Source organism: Chiloscyllium plagiosum, unplaced genomic scaffold, assembly GCF_037043375.1.
Source record: "Chiloscyllium plagiosum isolate Xiang-an unplaced genomic scaffold, Cpla_swu_hap1 HiC_scaffold_17, whole genome shotgun sequence".
In the NCBI taxonomy this organism is placed as follows: Eukaryota; Metazoa; Chordata; class Chondrichthyes; order Orectolobiformes; family Hemiscylliidae; genus Chiloscyllium; species Chiloscyllium plagiosum.
Window position 1 is genome coordinate 43,367,607 of NW_028270155.1, and position 19,496 is coordinate 43,387,102.

Genomic DNA, 19,496 nt, shown 5'->3' on the forward strand with positions numbered 1-19,496 from the left:
GTGACCAGAGATAACTTTTATGAAATATCGCCTGCAGGAAGTGCTAGGATTCCACATCAGGAATCCCTGTAAACTCAGTTGATATTCCTGCCTCAGGACTGATCTCGATTGCAGTCTCAGTGTGACCATGTCTCAGTTGCAATGCCTATATGGTACTTCCTTAGTCACAGTAACTGTATGGCTTCACCTCTGTGCCAGTTGCTCTGTGTCCTTTCCCAGTTTCAGTCACTCTGTGGTCCTCTATTGCTGTGACACTGTCTTTTTAATGGTCTTTTTGTTATCTTATCTTAATAGTCCCTGCAACAATTGCCTAATGGCCCTCTTTCATTTACAGTTATATTTAGTTGCAGACTCTATCACTGTTCTATCTTTTTAAAAAAGAGCAAAGAGAGTTTCTTGTCTGTGAACTTGTTTTGTTGGCCGTCTCCTCCTTCATCTCGAGGTAGATTGCCTGAAAGCTAAATAATTTACTATCTGATAACCTCACTGGGAACTGACATGATGCCCAGACAGAAGCCTGGAGTTACAAGTTTAAGTTGTCACCTCTATTTGAATCTCTACTCATTTCAAACACTTGCTACATATTGATATTCACATCTTTAATGTACAAGACAACTCAATGAAAAAAGATGTATTTTACATCTAGCAGGTGTCATGTGAACAGCAGGAAAACTGTTATAATGTTTCATTGTTATTTTAGGTTTGAAACTTGTTACAACTAATATTCACAAGTACTCTTTTCGGAACAAAACAGAGTGTGTTTCAGCTCATTTTAAAATGCATCTTTTAATGATGGTTATTTCTGAGCAGTTGGACAATAAAAGGAGAATCCATCTGCATTGCTGGCCATGTCATTATTGGTTATTCATGCATGAATGAAATGGTCTACATACCATGTCCACTGATATAAATGTAAAAATTGTGGCATTTTTTCAGTGCTATTCCAAAATGTACTGTATTGAAGTTGTTTATTGTGACATTAACTTTGTCAATGAATTTCATGAGGAAAGATATGTTGCTGTATCTCAATGTTTGAATGTGCTCTCACATTGTGTTGCATCGTTTGACCTGAAAAGACTTGAACTGGGTAAGGCTGATTTTAGCCCCACTTTGCTGATAACTACTTTTATAATAGGAAACAAGAAAAATCCTTCAAGGCACACTTAAACTCTTAACAGCATATTTAAGGACTGGAACTATTACTTTAGACACACCCAGGACACAAATTTAGCAGTAGGACCAACATTTGAACAGATTCTGAGTGCAGGTTGTCTCACTAATAAGTTGGTTTATTTTCACCCATTTTTGGCCCAAATCACGAACGCAGCACAACATATAGCAGTTCTCCACAATCCCAAACACCCTCACAACCAATTCCCCCAACCCCTCCATTTCTTTCTGACATACTTTTCTTTCTTAGATATTTTTTCATTTCTTGGTCAAAGTTTCACTGTGTGCCATGTTATTAGTTTTGTTGGTTCTTTTCAGAATCCATAATTATTTTCTCTCATATCATTTTCACTCAGCAATTATTTATACTTTCTGCTTTTTCTTTTCCCTCTGTTGTTTCTCTCATTTCCTAAGTTACAATAGATTGCATTATATAGCACCTTCAGTATAGACAACATTCTTAAAATGTTTGAAGCATCAGTTAATAGGAGCAGCTTTACCTTAACTTTTCCTCAGATGAGGGGATTGTCCAGTGATGAAAGGCTGAGCAAATTGGGCCGATATTCTCTGGAGTTTAGAAGAATAAACCCTGATTTCATTGAAACATTTACGTTTAGGAAGGGGCTTTACATGGTGGATACTGAGACACTTTGTTGGCTGGAAAGTCTAGAGCAAAAGTGTACAGTTTAAGGATAAGAGACTAATGATTATTTAGAATTGACTGAGTAAATATTTCTTCCCTTAACAAGTTGTGAATCTATCTCAGTGGTCTGTGAATATGCCTTTACTCCATGTATTTATGTTAATATAGACAGATCTTTGGTATCACAGGGAATCGATGGATATGAGATACTGGCAGGAATGTGGATTTGAAGCCCAAGATGAGCCCATATCACATTGAATAGCTAAACTGGCTTTATAGACTACATAGGTTTATCCTCTTCCAATTTGTTAATGTTCTTCAGAAAGGCAGAATCAGACAGAAATGTGCACTAGTCCAAGATGAAGCTATTCACATGCAGATATTAAGTAAGAGCTTAAAGAGGGGAGGAAGCAGGAAAGGTTTAAACTTGTTGGAGAATTCAGAATAGAAGGAGGTCGTTTAATCCAGATACCCTGCCAGGTATTTACAGAACAATCCTAACAGGCCTGTTCTCCTGCTCTATCTCTGCATAACTGTCAGTTTATTGCTTCAAGTGCTACTCCATTTTGGAAACCACTGTTTTGCCTTTACTGCCTTCATAGGTAGCAGGAGCCAGTTCATTATCACTTGTTCTGTAAGGAACCTTTTCCCTTACATCCATGTATTTCTTGCCCGAATCCTTGTACCATTAGCTAATAGGAGGAGTTTTTTAGGATACCTTATTTAACCCTACCATAATTTCGGATATCTGTATCATATCTCCCTTCAAGTTCATTCGAACATACAAGTTAAAGGTGGAGTAGGACATTCTAGCCTCATCTGCCTTCAGTAACATCATGGCTGATCCAACTGTGGCTTCAACTTCACATTCCTGCCTATTCATCTTAACCTCCAACTCCTTTAATAGCCAAGAATCTATCTAAGTCCACCTCTACTGTTCTGTGGGGAAGAGAGCTCCATAGACTGTCATGCCTCTGAGGAAAAAAGAAATCCTCATCTCCAGCTTAATTGGGGACACTTTACTTTAAACTGTGTCACCTAGTTCTAGTTTGCTTCAAGGAGAACAATTTCAAACTTTTCCAACCTAAGCTAATTTTGTAACTAAAACCTTTCATCCCTGGAAGCATTCTGTTAAATGTCTTCACCACCCCCTCAAGGAATCTCACATCCAATTGTGAAGAAACACAGAATTATTACAGAGTAGGCCATTCAGCCTATTATTGTCTGCACTGGCTTCCTGAATATTTTGACTTAGTTCAATGTCCTTTCTCTGTGATCCTGAACATTGTTTCAAACCTTCTTGAATGCCAAAATATGAATCTTGAGCTCACCCAGTCTTGAACATTCCCGTAGAGCTGAACTCTGAGATAAAGTCTAGTCACTGACCCTAAGACTAGAATGTCAAATATTAGCATTATGTGCTAAAAATCCACCCAACATTGAAGCTGAAACCAACAGATCTAATGTAAACTCAGATTTTCGCCAACGGCATCAAAGAGCTGCACTTCCTTTGTCTTGCATCTTATCATTAACTTTAGGGAGAAATAGTCTTAAGACATTGAGTACAAATATCTGTTACTTTCCTTTTATAATAAATTGATTCTTCCTTAACATTCCTGGTATTGTTTAGTTTTTATCATAGCTATACAATGAGTTTACATATTCTGCTCTTAAGGATTGAATATAAAGTCCATGGTTAGTTCTGAAAGCCATCTATGTGCTCTGATTTGTAATTATCTGGGACTGCTACTAATAATCAGCTGGCATTTCCTTGACATATTGAGAATTTTTCCTGTTCTTACTAAGAAATGCAGAATATTGCTGAGAAAGAGGCATACTGTTAATATTTTCCATCTTGTATTCATCAGGCAGAATCACAAAAATGCCAATGTCAACGGTATTTTTGCAATTCTGTCCTAAAATACTCAAATACCAATCTTCAGGTATGGCAAGATTTCATTTTACAAGTTAACCCTGGATACCTGGAACACTCTTGGTTCAGTTTTGAAATAGGTGGAAATAAAATAGCTTTACAGAAAATTGTGCACACAGGTAGGTGTTTATCAGGTATCTTGAATGCAGTGGAAAATTAATTGCTAACTCTTCTGTGGCTAAGAACATTTGGGTTACTTGATAGTTTTGTTGTTATTCGGTGTCTGCAGCCATGGCTTTGTTTACCCTTTTCAGACTAGGATGGACAGCATTTAATTTCTGTTTGTTCGAGCACAGTCATTTCATAGTTTTTTTTTCTCGCTCATTGATATATTTATAAATTGGAATAGAGCAGGATTAGTTGACTATACTTTACATTATCTTATACAGCCAATATCTAGTAGAATTATGTTTTTTTGTTACCAGGTCTAATGTACGCCTCACTGCAAGTATTTTAGGTAAACAAGTGGACAGCCTTGCTCCATCAATTACTAGGGTTTTAGTTCAGGGTAAACAAGTAAGTATACACCTTACTCATCAGTACAACAGTTCTTTGATACATTTTCTTTCTTTATTTAATATTGATATTAATTTTGCAATTCTTTTCCTGAGTCAATTTTTTCTAATGTTTATGTATCATGGGTAAGTCATCTAAAATAATAAAATACTTTCAATTTAAACCATGCTATGTTTTATTCCCATGCTGTGTAAAGAGTGCCCATACTTTCAGTCAGTCAGGAGATGACTCATTTTAGTTGCTCTTATGTGTGGAAAAATTCTTTTCCCGGAACATCAGAAAGAACCAAGTTACATTCCACAACTAAGCAAATCCTGAATAGCATCAGTTAATTTAGTACATTTTGCAATAAAGACTTTGCTGTAATGAAAGGAAGCATGTCAGCCAATTTGTAGAGAACAAAATCACAGGAAGAACAATTCTGTCTTATTTATTCATTTGAATGAGGGAATGTTTTAAGATTTTTTTTGTGTAGTTACCATTTTCCTTTCTCTATCTATCCAAGAGATCAGCTGTGAAAATGTGAGAGTCCCCTAGCATATGTACTCTTCCAATTCCTTAGTATGAATGTTTAAATCAAATGAAAGATATGAGCAATGTTTTGGTGTATTCCTGTCTATAAGGAGAAATTTGACTGAATTCCATTTTGCTTAGTACCTATTAGACAGAAGAAATTTTGTCTTTTCAATTGAGAGAGCTGGATTCATTCTCAGATTCCAGAGATGGAAGCTGTGTTCTAACTCATTGCACCAGAGTGTCTCCCATTTGAATTACCCATAATGTTTCGATAATTTTATGCAAAGAATGAAGAGTAACACTCCTGAAGCCATGCATTTCTTTTGGACATATATCTAGGTTGGTAAACCTATTAATTTAGAGGAGAAAGTGAGGTCTGCAGATGCTGGAGATCAAAGTTGAAACTTTATTGCTGGAACAGCACAGCAGGTCAGGCAGCATCCAGGGAACAGGAGATTCGACGTTTCGGGCACAGGCCCTTCTTCAGGAAGAAGGGCCTGTGCCCGAAACGTCGAATCTCCTGTTCCCTGGATGCTGCCTGACCTGCTGTGCTGTTCCAGCAATAAAGTTTCAACAAACCTATTAATTTAGCAGAGCATTTTATTTTAAAATGCAGCAAACTAGTTAAATAGTAGATGTTTTCCTCAGCATTTAGACATTGCACAGTTATTTTTAAAGGGAGTTGCAGTCTGACTGACTTAATATCTAAGCACTTCCTCCTCACTATATTAGACAAATCACTTTCAGCATTCACAAATAAGTTCAAAATCCTTGTTAAATAATTTCTGCTTCTTTTGTCAGCACATGTCAGAATAACATACAATAGAAACAAAGTGAACAGCTATAAAGGAATATATAGCATCTGGGAGAGGCTTTTCATCGCATTCAACATGGCACCATGAGTGAATGAATGTTGTGCATGTGCTGCTGCAGTGTTCTTATGAGCTATTTCCAACATAATTAGAATAGTGGTGTCAACTCACTTTCGCACACCAAACTGGAGACCAACTTTTAAACAGCGTAAAATTATTTAAAACTTTAATTGTAAAAACTAAAAAGGACCAGAAAATTGGCATGTTTAATGCTCTACATTTGCCTTTTCTTGCCTAGGTTTAATGACATTTTTATATATCCACGACAGAACAACCTCGATTATCCGAACAAAATGAGCAGGGAGTATTTTGTTTGGATAACTGAGTGTTCCAATAACTGAATGCTTGGATAACGGATGATGTTTTTAACAGGACATTGAGACATTGATTGGATAATCTGAAATTTGTATAATTGATGTTCGGATAGCCGAGGTTGCCCTGTATACATGACAAATGAGCATTTTAAAATTTCTTAATTGGTTAATCATTTTTTGAACCTCTTTATAAACTCAAGAGGGAATATAGCTTATATTTTGAACAACTGTCTGTAAATAATTGCACTTTTTACAAAAATGAGTTTATCATACTTAAAGTATGGTTCATATTTATGTGTACATGTACTATATGAATAGATTTTTCACTCACTAAGCTTTCTTCATTGCTATTTACCAGATTACAATAGGAGTGTTCGGGCATGAAGAGGCAGTGATTTCAAACCCCTTGTCTCCAACGGACATAAAGAAGATTGTCTACACTAAATGCGCCCAGCACGATGAAAGGGAGGCAGTGCTTCAACAGGAACTTGTCATTCATATTGGTTGGCTTATCTCTAATTCTCCAGAACTCTTCCACGGGATGCTGAAATTTAGAATTGGGTATGTTAAATATATATATATTATTTGACTTTTCAGCGAATCTTTATTGAAATACTGATTTTTGTTGTTAAAGACATTAACATGCATAATCATTTTGAGGGGAGCTGATGAGATCAGCCATAATTGTCTTAAATAGTGGAGCAGGCTCAAATTGTCTGCTACTGCTCCTTGTTCTTATGTTCTTCTGTAGTTGTTGGACCTGTTTGCTGTAGAAATAAATGCTATTAGTTAAACTTCCCTGAAATTAATTTTCTGTTCTTAATACTGTTTTGCCTTGCAAATTCCCAGGAATTACTGAATAAATGTGCGATGTAATTATGTACTTCCTAACCAATCAAATTGAAGAATTGTGAATTTAGTAGCAATTAGATTGAGAAAAACTTTGTTAATTACACTGGGCAAATTCAGTGCTGAATGTTGCACAGAAACAAAGAGTAAAAAGGATTGGGTTAAGAGAATGAAAAAGGATAGAGGATAAGTTCAAAGAAAAACTAGATATCGCACTTTTCAACAATTAAAACCTGATGGCATGAAACTTCACACATATCAAGTAATTTTTAGTCCCAGAGATGATCTTTAACTTTGCACATCATTAAGCATTTCTGTCATATGCATAAATACCTGTAGAGTTAACTTAAGTAGATCCAAGGAAAGCACTAAATTCTTGTGGTCGGTTTAGCAAGTGTAGGACCCTCGTGCCACCAAATACATTTCAGTGGTGAACCAGAAAGTGACATATAACTTTTGGAAAATTAACTTGGAGCAGCTTAAATATCATCTTTTCGATTTTCACATTTACTTGCTTATTGTGTTGTCTGAAGATGCTGTAACCTTTGCACATAAAGAACAGTAAGCACCATTAGCCTTGTCTTTATTTTGACAGAATGTTCTGGGTAAATGTTTTCTTGAAAAGTGTAGTAAGAGGTTAGATAACATCTGTTAATGTATTTATGCATCTTAACTGCCATTCTGGACTATTTGGTAAGATTGGTAGTAATCACCTTTTAATTAAATCAGGTGATCCAAACATTTTGGATTTTCTGGGTGGAAGAAGTGAGGTTGAATAACAGTTCTAACTTCATCCTTCATTTGAGTTGGGGCAACAGTAACATAGTTGTAATGCCATTGGACTAATAATTGAGAGCTAATGCCTTAGGGACATCAGTTGAAATCCCATCACAGCAGCTTAGGAATTTTAAATTCACTTAATAATTCTGGAATTGAAAGCTAGTCTCAGAAATGGTAATCATGAAACTATCTTCAGTGGTCGTCAAAAGTTCATCTGGTTCACTAACGTCCTTTAGGAAAAGAAATCTGTCATTCTTTCCTGATCTGGCCTACACGTGACTCCAAAGCCGCAGGAATCTGGTTGACTCTTAACCATCTTCTGAAGCAGTCTAGCAGTCACTGTTCAAAAACATTTAGGAGTGGGAAGCAATTACTGTGCTTGCTGGCAGTGCCAACATCCCAAGAAATAATAAGTTGAAAAATAAATCTCTTGGCAATCACATTAAATTTACTTATCCTACTTGCAGATTCCTTTTTATTCTTTATTTCAGTCTGTTACATTCCAAGTATGATTGTTCCACTTTCTTCCATAAAATCCACAATTTCTTCTGCCATCTGTTTTTGCTTGAAATGCTTTGCTTTTGTCAGAATTTAACTTTTGCATTTTCCATTAGGAACTGCATGATCAAGTTAAACTCCATTTCTGTTTTGTTGTCTCTTCCACCTACAGTGTTGCAAAATCCAATCATTCAAAATCCAATCTCCTCAGTTTCCTAATATTTTATTAGGAATTTTCACCTTGATATTTGTCATAGGAACCACTGCTATGTGATCACTGTCACAGTGTGCTTCAGGAAATGATTTTGATTCCTTAATGCAAGTTTCTGAAACAGCTATTTGTTATAATAAAATCAATCTGATTTCACATTTGATCTTCTGGACTTCTCCATATCCAGCTTTAGCCTGGATCATGATTGAGCTGTTTGTTTATAATAGTCTACTTGTTCCATTGGAACCAATTGACCCACACGACGCCTCTGTTGTTGTATTCTTCAAAACTATGTGGGACAACAATTCCTAGTATGCGAGAGCTTCCTACCTTTGCATTGAGATCACCCATGACAATGGTGTTGTCTTGAGAACCACATTGTTTGCTGGCTTGGTCTTGTAGAAAACCTCAGGATTTTCATCTGATGGATATGTATTTGTAAAATTTTGACATTGAAAGGTGTACCTATTATTGTGATAAGGAGAATTGTCTGGGAAGTAGCCCGTTAATCTGAAAGAGGCTTGGAAAGTTTATAATCAAGAGCTACTGTGAATTCATTTTTATAATTATCTCTCCCAAGTAGGTAATGACTCCTTCTTTGTACTGGTACTTCTCAGCTCTCATCCACCTTACTTCACATAACCCAAGATTATTGACTAATAACCTACACTTCTCTTGAAACACATTTTCGGCTTTCCCTATTTGATTGATGTTCTAACATTCTAAGCCGCAATTATTCTGGGTTCAGTTTTTTTGTACTCTTATAGTTTGTTTTCAAAGTATTTCATGGGTTGTGCAGTAAGATGACAACGGTCTTGATTCATCTGTTGTTCATGGATGTCTATACCAGCAAGATGCTGACTCTATTGCTGCAAACACCTATTCATATCTTGATAAGAACTATTCGCTTTGATCATATTTGGTCAGGTAAAATGGTAAACATGAAATGGTTTCCTGTTCCTTCCTCCATATATGTTTGGAGGTTTCACAAACTCTCTTCCCAAATGATCCTCCACCATCCAGCCATTTTCTTCCCAGGTCGCAACTCATCTGCCTTCACTGCCATAGAATCCACAGATTCAACATTGGCTATCATTTGTAACCCTGAGCTAGGGGCACTCTGCTACCAGCCAGGCTAGCTGGAATTGTAGGGTTGACGACCTGTCGACCCTCCTCCCCCACTCCAACCTCTCACCCTCACAACGCGCAGCCCTCCAATCCCTCTGCTCCAATCCTGACCTCACCATCAAGCCAGCGGACAAAGGGGGCGCAGTGGTAGTCTGGCGCACTGACCTCTACATCGCTGAAGCCAAACGCCAACTCGAGGACACCTCTTCCTACCGCCCCCTTGACCATGACCCCACCCCCCATCACCAAACCATCATCTCCCAGACCATACAGAACCCCTTCACCTCAGGAGATCTCCCACCCACAGCTTCCAACCTCATAGTCCGGGAACCCTGCACTGCCCGGTTCTAACTCCTTCCCAAGATCCACAAGCCTGACCACCCTGGCCGACCCATTGTCTCAGCATGCTCCTGCCCCACTGAACTCATCTCTACCTACCTCGACACTGTCCTATCCCCCCTAGTCCAGGACCTCCCCACATACGTTCGAGACACCACCCACGCCCTCCACCTCCTCCAAGACTTCCGTTTCCCAGGCACCCAACGCCTCATCTTCACCATGGATATCCAATCCCTCTACACCTCCATCCGCCATGACCAGGGCCTCCAAGCCCTCCGTTTTTTCCTCTCCAGACGTTCCCAACAGTCCCCCTCCACCGACACTCTCATTTGTTTGGCCGAACTGGTCCTCACCCTTAACAATTTCTCCTTTGAATCCTCCCACTTCCTCCAGACCAAAGGGGTAGCCATGGGCACACGTATGGGCCCCAGCTATGCCTGTCTCTTTGTTGGCTACGTAGAGCAGTTGATCTTCCGTAATTACACCGGCACCACTCCCCACCTCTTCCTCCGCTACATTGATGACTGCATTGGCGCCACCTTGTGCTCCCGCGAGGAGGTTGAGCAATTCATCAACTTCACCAATACATTCCACCCTGACCTTAAATTTACCTGGACCATCTCTGACACCTCCCTCCCCTTCCTGGACCTCTCCATCTCCATCAGTGACGACCGACTTGACACTGACATCTTCTACAAACCCACCAACTCCCACAGCTACCTGGATTACACCTCTTCCCACCCTACCTCTTGCAAGAATGCCATCCCGTATTCCCAATTCCTCCGCCTCCGCCGTATCTGCTCCCAGGAGGAGCGGTTCCACCATAGAACACACCAGATGGCCTCCTTCTTTAGAGACCGCAGTTTCCCTTCCCACGTGGTTAAAGATGCCCTCCAACGCATCTCATCCACATCCCGCACCTCCGCCCTCAGACCCAACCCCTCCAACCGCAACAAGGACAGAACGCCCCTGGTGCTCACCTTCCACCCTACCAACCTTTGCATAAACCAAATCATCCGCCGACATTTCCGCCACCTCCAAACAGACCCCACCACCAGGGATATATTTCCCTCCCCACCCCTCTCCGCCTTCCGCAAAGACCGTTCCCTCCGTGACTACCTGGTCAGGTCCACGCCCCCCTACGACCCACCCTCCCATCCTGGCACTTTCCCCTGCCACCGCAGGAACTATAAAACCTGCGCCCACACCTCCTCCCTCACCTCTATCCAAGGCCCCAAAGGAGCTTTCCACATCCATCAAAGTTTTACCTGCACATCCACTAATATCATCTATTGTATCCGTTGCTCCCGATGCGGTCTCCTCTACATTGGGGAGACTGGGCGCCTCCTAGCAGAGAGCTTTAGGGAACATCTCTGAGACACCCGCACCAATCAACCAAATCGCCCAGTGGCTCAACATTTCAACTCCCCCTCCCACTCTGCCGAGGATATGGAGGTGCTGGGCCTCCTCCACCGCCGCTCCCTCACCACCAGACACCTGGAGGAAGAACGCCTCATCTTCCGCCTTGGAACACTTCAACCCCAGGGCATCAATGTGGACTTCATCAGTTTCCTCATTTCCCCATCCCCCACCTCATCCTAGTTTCAAATTTCCAGCTCCACACTGTCCCCTTGACCTGTCCGGACTTGTCCGACTTGCCTAGCTCCTTTTCCACCTAACCACTCCACCCTCTCCTCCCTGACCTATCACCTTAATCTCCTCCCCCACTCACCTATTGTACTCTATGCCACTCTCTCCCCACCCCCACCCTCCTCTAGCTTATCTCTCCACGCTTCACGCTCTCTGCCTTTATTCCTGATGAAGGGCTTTTGCCCGAAACGTCGATTTTGCCTGTCTTCGGATGCTGCCTGAATTGCTGTGCTCTTCCAGCACCACTGATCCAGAATCTGGTTTCCAGCATCTGCAGTCATTGTTTTTACCTTTTTGACACCTTCAGTCTTGTTCAGGAATCAACAAATGCATTTCAACTGAGGTAACGAAAAGCTTGGATCTGAAGAAAATTCATTAACTTGTTAATGAAATTTTGGACAAGATAACGGTTTGAAGTTCCATTAGATGTTTGAAAAGCAAAGGATAGTTCAATTAATGAAAAGGAGCAAAGCCAGAGAAGTGCTTGTATTAAAAAAAACTCACCTGACAAAGGAGCAGTGCTCTGAAAGCTTGTGATTTCAAATAAACCTGTTGGACTATAACCTGGTCTCATGTGACTTCTGTCCTTGTCCACCCCCAGTCCAACACCGGCACCTCCACATTAAAAAAAAAGTTGACGACCAATCAAAAATAAAGAGGCATGTCCAGAAACTTTGCAAGAAGGAATGGAATTTATGCTGAAGATGAAGAAGAATTGGTGAGTACTTGGATGCTCTGAAGACTGAAGCAACAATCAAACTAGGAACCAATGAAACCTTGACTCTAATCATCAACAAGATTTAAATACTGTCGTTATCCCTGCAGATCTAACCAAGTCTGGTGTTCTCAGTTGCGAAATAAATCTGGCATAATAGAATGTGAGATACATTGACCAATCAGCCTAATGATCAGCAGTAAAGATCACCAGAGAATCCTAATGACTAGAGTTAGAGAAAATGAAAGCAGCGATTTCAGTCATTCGCTGGCTTTCTGAAAGGTGAAAAAAAAGAAATACAATCCAAATTAAAAACCTTGGCAGGAAGAACCATTGAAATTAAAATTTTGACTTTCCTATGTTCTTATTGATTGCTCTAAAGCATTTAATAAAGTCCCATCAAAATAATCTCATGGAAATGCCAGATGATGTGAGCATCAATGGAAAAATCTTCAAATCATCAGGATTATTTACTGAATTAAGATAGCACCGATCAGATTTGAGAACAAATCTGTGATTTGGGAGCAATTAAAATAAAAGCCTGTGCTCTCTCACTGGACTGTTTCTCTTATTCCAGCAAATGCACTGTCTGAGGAATTAAAGAGACGCTATAAAGGTAGGAGGGAGAGTAATCAACAACATTGGCTGCACCAACCAAACCAAACTTATCACGACAAATGAGGAAGCTTTCCAAAAGTAATTGATGTAGTTATGAAGGCAAGCAATAGACATGGGCTAGTACTCAAAAATAAGATCATTCCAGTAGTAACATCACAGTAAATGGAAGTAAGTCAGAACATGTGAGTAATTCAACTATCTAGGGAAGCCCAGTACCATTGATGTCAAAAGTGGTACTGAAATCCAAAACAGGACTGGACAGGCCAGAAGTGTTTTTACAAATCTAAGTAACATTTTAAGACCTGTCAGCTGTAGTTTGAAACTATAATCCATATACTAAATTACTGTGTCTGGTCAGTAACCAGTAAGTATATGAAGCAGGAGCATTGGAAAAGAGGAAAAAAAGAAAATCAGCAACTTTGAAATACGGTGTTTTTGGTAAAATGCGTCAAGAAAATAACTAACAAAGAAGTACTGAATGAGGCCAGTAGAACAGGATAATTCTTGAATATATTACAACACGGGGTAAACCCTCCTGCTTAATTTAAACCAGCAATACAGAATAGATTTCTCCCATGCAGTAATCTGTGAAAATTTAAGAGGCCAAGAACTAGTTAAAGTGAAAGTAACAACTTTATTTCTTAAAGTATAACAGAGAATAATTAATGAACAACTATTACAACTCCTTCCTGTAACCAATCTTTTACTTTCCTTTCAATAATACTAGTCCTATTAAATCCCCTGATTAAGATTTACTGAAAAAATCTCAAATTTCAAAATCAGCCAGATGTGGAATTTTCTTTTTGGATCTTCCTGTGTCGTCATCTTCTTAGGGATTTTTGCTTCACAGATTACCAATCAATAAAGGTACCTTTAAGAGAGCTATTCTTAGGGCAGTCTGCAGACATTATTGGCTTCGCAGTTCTCCACCCAACTGTTCAATTTTCCCTGATCTTATACCCCAAAGCATCGGATTGTGTCATTGGCTTTTAAGATTGTCAATATACTAAATTCAAACTTGATTGGAATTTTGTATTTTTTAGGGTATAATTTAAACTGATTGGCCTAATTCAAATCTGTTTCGTTGTTTCTAGGCAACCAGCTAAGCTAGCTTTTGACCAAGTGTTACACTGTTACCTTGTTCAGAACACTTGGTGCTGTCAGATCATTCTGCTAGGTTTTAACTCTCTTAAAGGTAAAGTACACCCACATCTTCATAACAAATAGTGTCATAAAGTGGCAAATGGTCCTGCAACCAAATCAACATGGACATCTAATTCAAACCCACCGACTCCCACAGCTACCTGGTCTACACCTCCTCCCACCCTCCACTTCCTGTAAAAATGCTATTCCTTACTCCCAATTCCTCCACCTTCATGGTATCTGGTCCTGGGTAAGCATTTCCACTGTACGACATCCCAGATGGCTTCACATTTCAAGGACCACAATTTCCCCTCCCACATGGTCAATAATGTCCTCCAGCGTATCTCCTCCACTTCCCGCACCTCCGCCCTTGAACCCCACCCTTCCAACCGCAATAAGGATGAATCCCCCCCCAGACCTCACCTTCCACCCCACTAATCTCCGGATACAGTGCAATATCCTCACCATTTCCACCAGCTTCAATCAGACACCACCACCAGAAATATATTTCCCTCCCCACCCCATCAACATTCTGCAGAGACTATTCCCTCTGCGACTCCCTAGTTAGGTTCACGTACCCAACCAACCCATCTTCCACTCCCACCATCTTTCTTTGTTGCTGCAAGAGTTGTAAAACCTGCACCCACACCTCCCCCCTCACCTCTGTCCAAGGCCTCAAAGGATCCTTCCACATCCGGCAGAGATTTTCCTGCATATCCAAGCACCTCATCTGTCTGTTGCTCTTGATGTTGTATCCTTTGCATTGGGGAGACAAGACACCAACTGACTTAACGTTTCAGGGAGCATCTCTGGAACACATGCACCAACCAATCCCACCGCCCTGTGGCCGACCACTTCAACATTCCCTCCCACTCCGCCAAGGACATTCAAGTCCTGGGCCTCCTTCACTGTCAAATCCAAGCCACCCAATGCCTGGAGGAAGCACACCTCATCTTCCACCTTGAGACATTCCAACAACACAGCATCAACGTCAATTTCACCAGTTTCCTCATCTCCCCATCCTCCAATTCCTCCCAGAACCAACCTTCCAGCTCAGCACCACCCTCTTCAACAGTTTTACCTGTTTATTTTCCTTCCTTCCTATCAGCTCAACATTTGCCTCTGACCTATCACCATCACCCCCCACTTGCATTTACCTATCACCTTCCCATTTTCCTTCCCCCTCCCCCCCAGCTCACCCCCACCCTCCTACTCATCTCTCAGCCCCATTCCCCCACCCCACCCATTCCTGATGAAGAGCATGCCCGAAGCATCAATTTTCCTGCTCCTCGGATGCTGCCTGATCCGCTGTGCTTTTCCAGTGCCACACTTTTCAACTCTGATCTCTAGCATCTACAGTCCTCACTTTCTCTTGAAAAGTGAACTACTTTGAACATGCTATCTGTGCTGTAAGTTTGGACTACCTAATCACAATTGGAAGAATTAGTGGGAGAAGAGCAAGAAGCTTTGAGTGAAATGAGCAGCTAGACAACAAAAAAGCTCAGCCACAGCTCCCAACAGTGAGTTCATCTACAGTTGCTATATTGGAAAATTTAGATTATTGCTACAGTTTCCTATTTTTGAATTGCTTTTCTGAGTGCACTTCATGAAACTTTGTCCGTCATAGCTCTTACAGCAACTTTTTTCATGCAATCTTCTACTCTTTACCTCATTACTTATGCATCTGGTCTGTACGGAGCGCTTGACGTGGAGTTGCATGGTAGGAGAGGTGGAAATGCTCATCGCTGTCAAAACCTTATGACCTTCACGACGGTGACACTATATTTAGAACATAGAACAGTACAGCACAGAACAGGCCCTTCAGCCCACGATGTTGTGCCGACCATTGATCCTCATGTATGCACCCTCAAATTTCTGTGACCATTTGCATGTCCAGCAGTCTCTTAAATGTTCCCAATGACCTTGCTTCCACAACTGCTACTGGCAACGCATTCCATGCTCTCGCAACTCTCTGTGTAAAGAACCCGCCTCTGACATCCCCTCTATACTTTCCTCCAACCAGCTTAAAACTATGACCCCTCGTGTTAGCTATTTCTGCCCTGGGAAATAGTCTCTGGCTATCGACTCTATCTATGCCTCTCATTATCTTGTATACCTCAATTAGGTCCCCTCTCCTCCTCCTTTTCTCCAATGAAAAAAGTCCGAGCTCAGTCAACCTCTCTTCATAAGATAAGCCCTCCAGTCCAGGCAGCATCCTGGTAAACCTCCTCTGAACCCTCTCCAAAGCATCCACATCTTTCCTATAATAGGGCGACCAGCACTGGATGCAGTATTCCAAGTGCGGTCTAACCAAAGTTTTTACAGAGCTGCAACAAGATCTCACGACTCTTAAACTCAATCCCCCTGTTAATGAAAGCCAAAACACCATATGCTTTCTTAACAACCCTGTCCACTTGGGTGGCCATTTTAAGGGATCTATGTACCTGCACACCAAGATCCCTCTGTTCCTCCACACTGCCAAGAATCCTATCCTTAATCCTGTACTCAGCTTTCAAATTTGACCTTCCAAAATGCATCACCTCGCATTTATCCAGATTGAACTCCATCTGCCATCTCTCAGCCCATCTCTGCATCCTATCAATGTCCCACTGCAGCCTACAACAGCCCTCTATACTGTCAACGACACCTCAAACCTTTGTGTCGTCTGCAAACTTGCTGACCCATCCTTCAATCCCCTCATCCAAGTCATTAATAAAAATTACAAACAGTAAAGGCCCAAGGACAGAGCCCTGTGGAACACCACTCACCATTGACTTCCAGGCAGAATATTTTCGTTCTACGACCACTCGCTGTCTTCTGTTGGCCAGCCAATTCTGTATCCAGACAGCTAAGATCCCCTGTATCCCATTCCTCCTGATGTTCTGAATGAGCCTACCATGGGGAACCTTATCAAATGCCTTGCTGAAGTCCATATACACCACATCCACAGCTCAACCCTCATCAACTTTTCTAGTCACATCCTCAAAAATCTCGATAAGGTTTGTGAGGCATGACCGGCCCCTCACAAATCTGTGTTGACTGCATCTGCCCTCCGTGGAGGGCAGATGAGGAAGAAAGTATCCACAAAGGTAAAGTTGGATGAAGACCCATGTAAGCAAGTGGTGAGCTACAACTACGTGTTTGCTGTGGCACTCATGTCAAGAATTGGCATCATTTTATTCAGGAAAGGAGGAGAATTGGAAGCTGTATATCAATGAGATGGGTTGGGCTCATAATGAAATGCGAACGCCTGGAAAGAAGACATTTGCCGCTCAATAGCACGAATCTGAAGTCACCATTTAAACCTTGAGGGAACAATTCGAAACTGTTTTGTAGACGTCATGATTCTGGTTCTCACTCTTTTCATTTCTTTTCAACTTTTTTGCTGATCCCCGCACTGTTCAAGAGAGTGGGGTCTTCGAATGAGAAATTAAACCATGTTCCATTTGCACTGCACAATTTGAAGAAGAGCACACAAGTGACACTCGGTCCTGACTTCCTCCCTGTATCTACCTTCAACATCCAAGGAAAGATGAACTTGTCTTATTACTGTGTGTGGGACCTTGTACATATCGTACCTGACTTATTTGCCTGTTTAATAGAAATTACTGGACTTCAAATTTGTTGTGTGGTGTACTAAGAAAATTGGATAAAACTAGGTGTTTTGTATATATTTTCTCACTCCTCCTTCACCTGGTTTTATGCCATGGAATTTGATCAAGAATATGATGTTTCTATAGATTAAGAATACTTTTAAAATGACTGGATATTATGGAATTGCAGTTTCTTTAATTCATTTGTTGACATAGCATTGCTGGCTAGGCCAGTATTTATTGCCCATCCTTAGTTGCCCCAGCAAAGTTATGGTGAGCTGCCTTCAGTTCAAGAAACACTGCAGTCTCTGTGCTGTAGGTTGACTCACATGCTGGTAGGTAGAGCATTCCAGGATTTTAACCCAGCAACAGTGAAGGAATAGGATACATACAGTGAAAGATATATTTTGTAGTCAAGATGGTGAGTGGCTTGAAGGGACGCTTGCAGGTGGCGGTGTTCCCAAGTATCACCTACCCTTTTTGGATAGAAATGGACATGGGTTTTGAAAGTGTTGTTTAAGGATCTTAAGTGAATTTGTGCAGTGCAGCTTGTAGTACACACTGCTGCAATTGAGCACTGGTGATAGCGAAGGGTGGTTGTTGTTTGAGAATGTGGTGCCAATTAAACGGACTGATTTGTCTGGATGGTGTCAAGCTTCTTAAGTGTTATTAGAGCTGCAATCATGCAGGCACTTGGGGAGTATTCCATCAGACTCTGATATGCTATAAAAGGCTCTGGGAAGTGAGGAGGTAAATTACTCATTGCAGTATTCCTAGCCTCTGTTCTCTCTCCATTTCCTTTTTGAATGACGCCCACTATTCTGCTGTAGATTTACTTTGAAATAGCTGTTCCAGTCTTGTTAGATCAGATTCTGCCTTATTTTAATAAAATCTGTCTTCCCCCAATCCAAAACCCTCTTTAACAGACCTACTTTTTCCTTTTCCATAACAAATTTTAAACATACAGTGTTGTGGTTACTATCACTAAACTGCTCTCCCATTGCTAACTTCCCAATTAATGTTGGTGAAGTATAATATATTTATCCTATTATTGTTCTGACAGACCTCACTGAATTATTGACTTCCCTGCTTCTCTAGTGCCTGTTTACTGTTTAGGAGCCTATAATATGGTGTGTGTGTGTGTGTTATGTATTCCTAAACTCTATCCACAGATTCTAATTTGCAGACCTTTCCATGATATTGTCCCTCCTTACTGCAGTTACAGACTCCTTAATTAATAATGCACCACCACCTCTTCTTTTACACCCTCTCCCGACCTGTCTGAAAAGCCTATACACTGGAATGTTGATCTGCCAGTCCTGCCCCTCCTTCAACTACACCTCAACCACGCTACAGCATCGCAATTCTATGTGTCAATCCACATTCTTTACCTGTCCATCTTGCCTATAATAATCCTATCGTTGAAGTAGAGGCCACATGGCCTTAGTACATTTCATAAAGTATGCTGTATCCCTACTGAATGCTGTGTTCCCTCCAACTGCCAAACGAGTTTAAGTTCCTCCCAACAGCGTTAGCAAACCCACCTGCAAGGCTATTGGTCTCGTTCTGGTTCACGTGCAGACTGTCCCACTGGTATAGGTTGACTTTCCCCAGAAATGAGCCCTATGATTGAAGAACCTAAATTCTGAGCCATGCATTTACCTACCCTGTGCATCTATTATTGTACTCTCTAGCACATGGTATTGGGAGTAATTCGGAGGTTACAACCTTTGTGGTCCTGCTCTTTAGTCTGCTGCCTAGCTCCCTAAATTCTTGATGCAAGACCTCACCTCTCATTCCGCCAAAATATTAATACCAATATATACCAAGACCTCTGTCTTATAACACTCCCCTTTCAGGATGCCCTGCAGCCACTCAGTGACATCCCTGAACCTGGCACCAGGGTGACAACACACCATTCTGGAATCCTGTCTACTGCCACAGAAATGCCTGTCTGTTCCCTATATAATGAAGCCCCTTATCACTATCACTCCTGTTTTCTTGTTCC

General features: G+C 41.0%; 1 protein-coding gene across 3 annotated transcripts in view; it reads left to right on the forward strand.

The window, feature by feature from the left end:
* The window catches only part of phkb (phosphorylase kinase, beta), a 349,249-nt gene that overhangs the window by 311,784 nt on the left and 17,969 nt on the right, over window positions 1-19,496 (forward strand). For 2 of the 3 annotated variants that reach the window (XM_087995880.1, XM_043706918.2), the window contains one exon: window positions 6,323-6,525. In XM_087995880.1, coding sequence (XP_087852006.1) covers window positions 6,323-6,525 — 203 coding nt within the window. Of the gene's footprint in view, window positions 1-4,171; window positions 4,263-6,322; window positions 6,526-19,496 lie in introns of all 3 variants that reach the window. The other variant, XM_087995881.1, reaches the window with a different exon arrangement.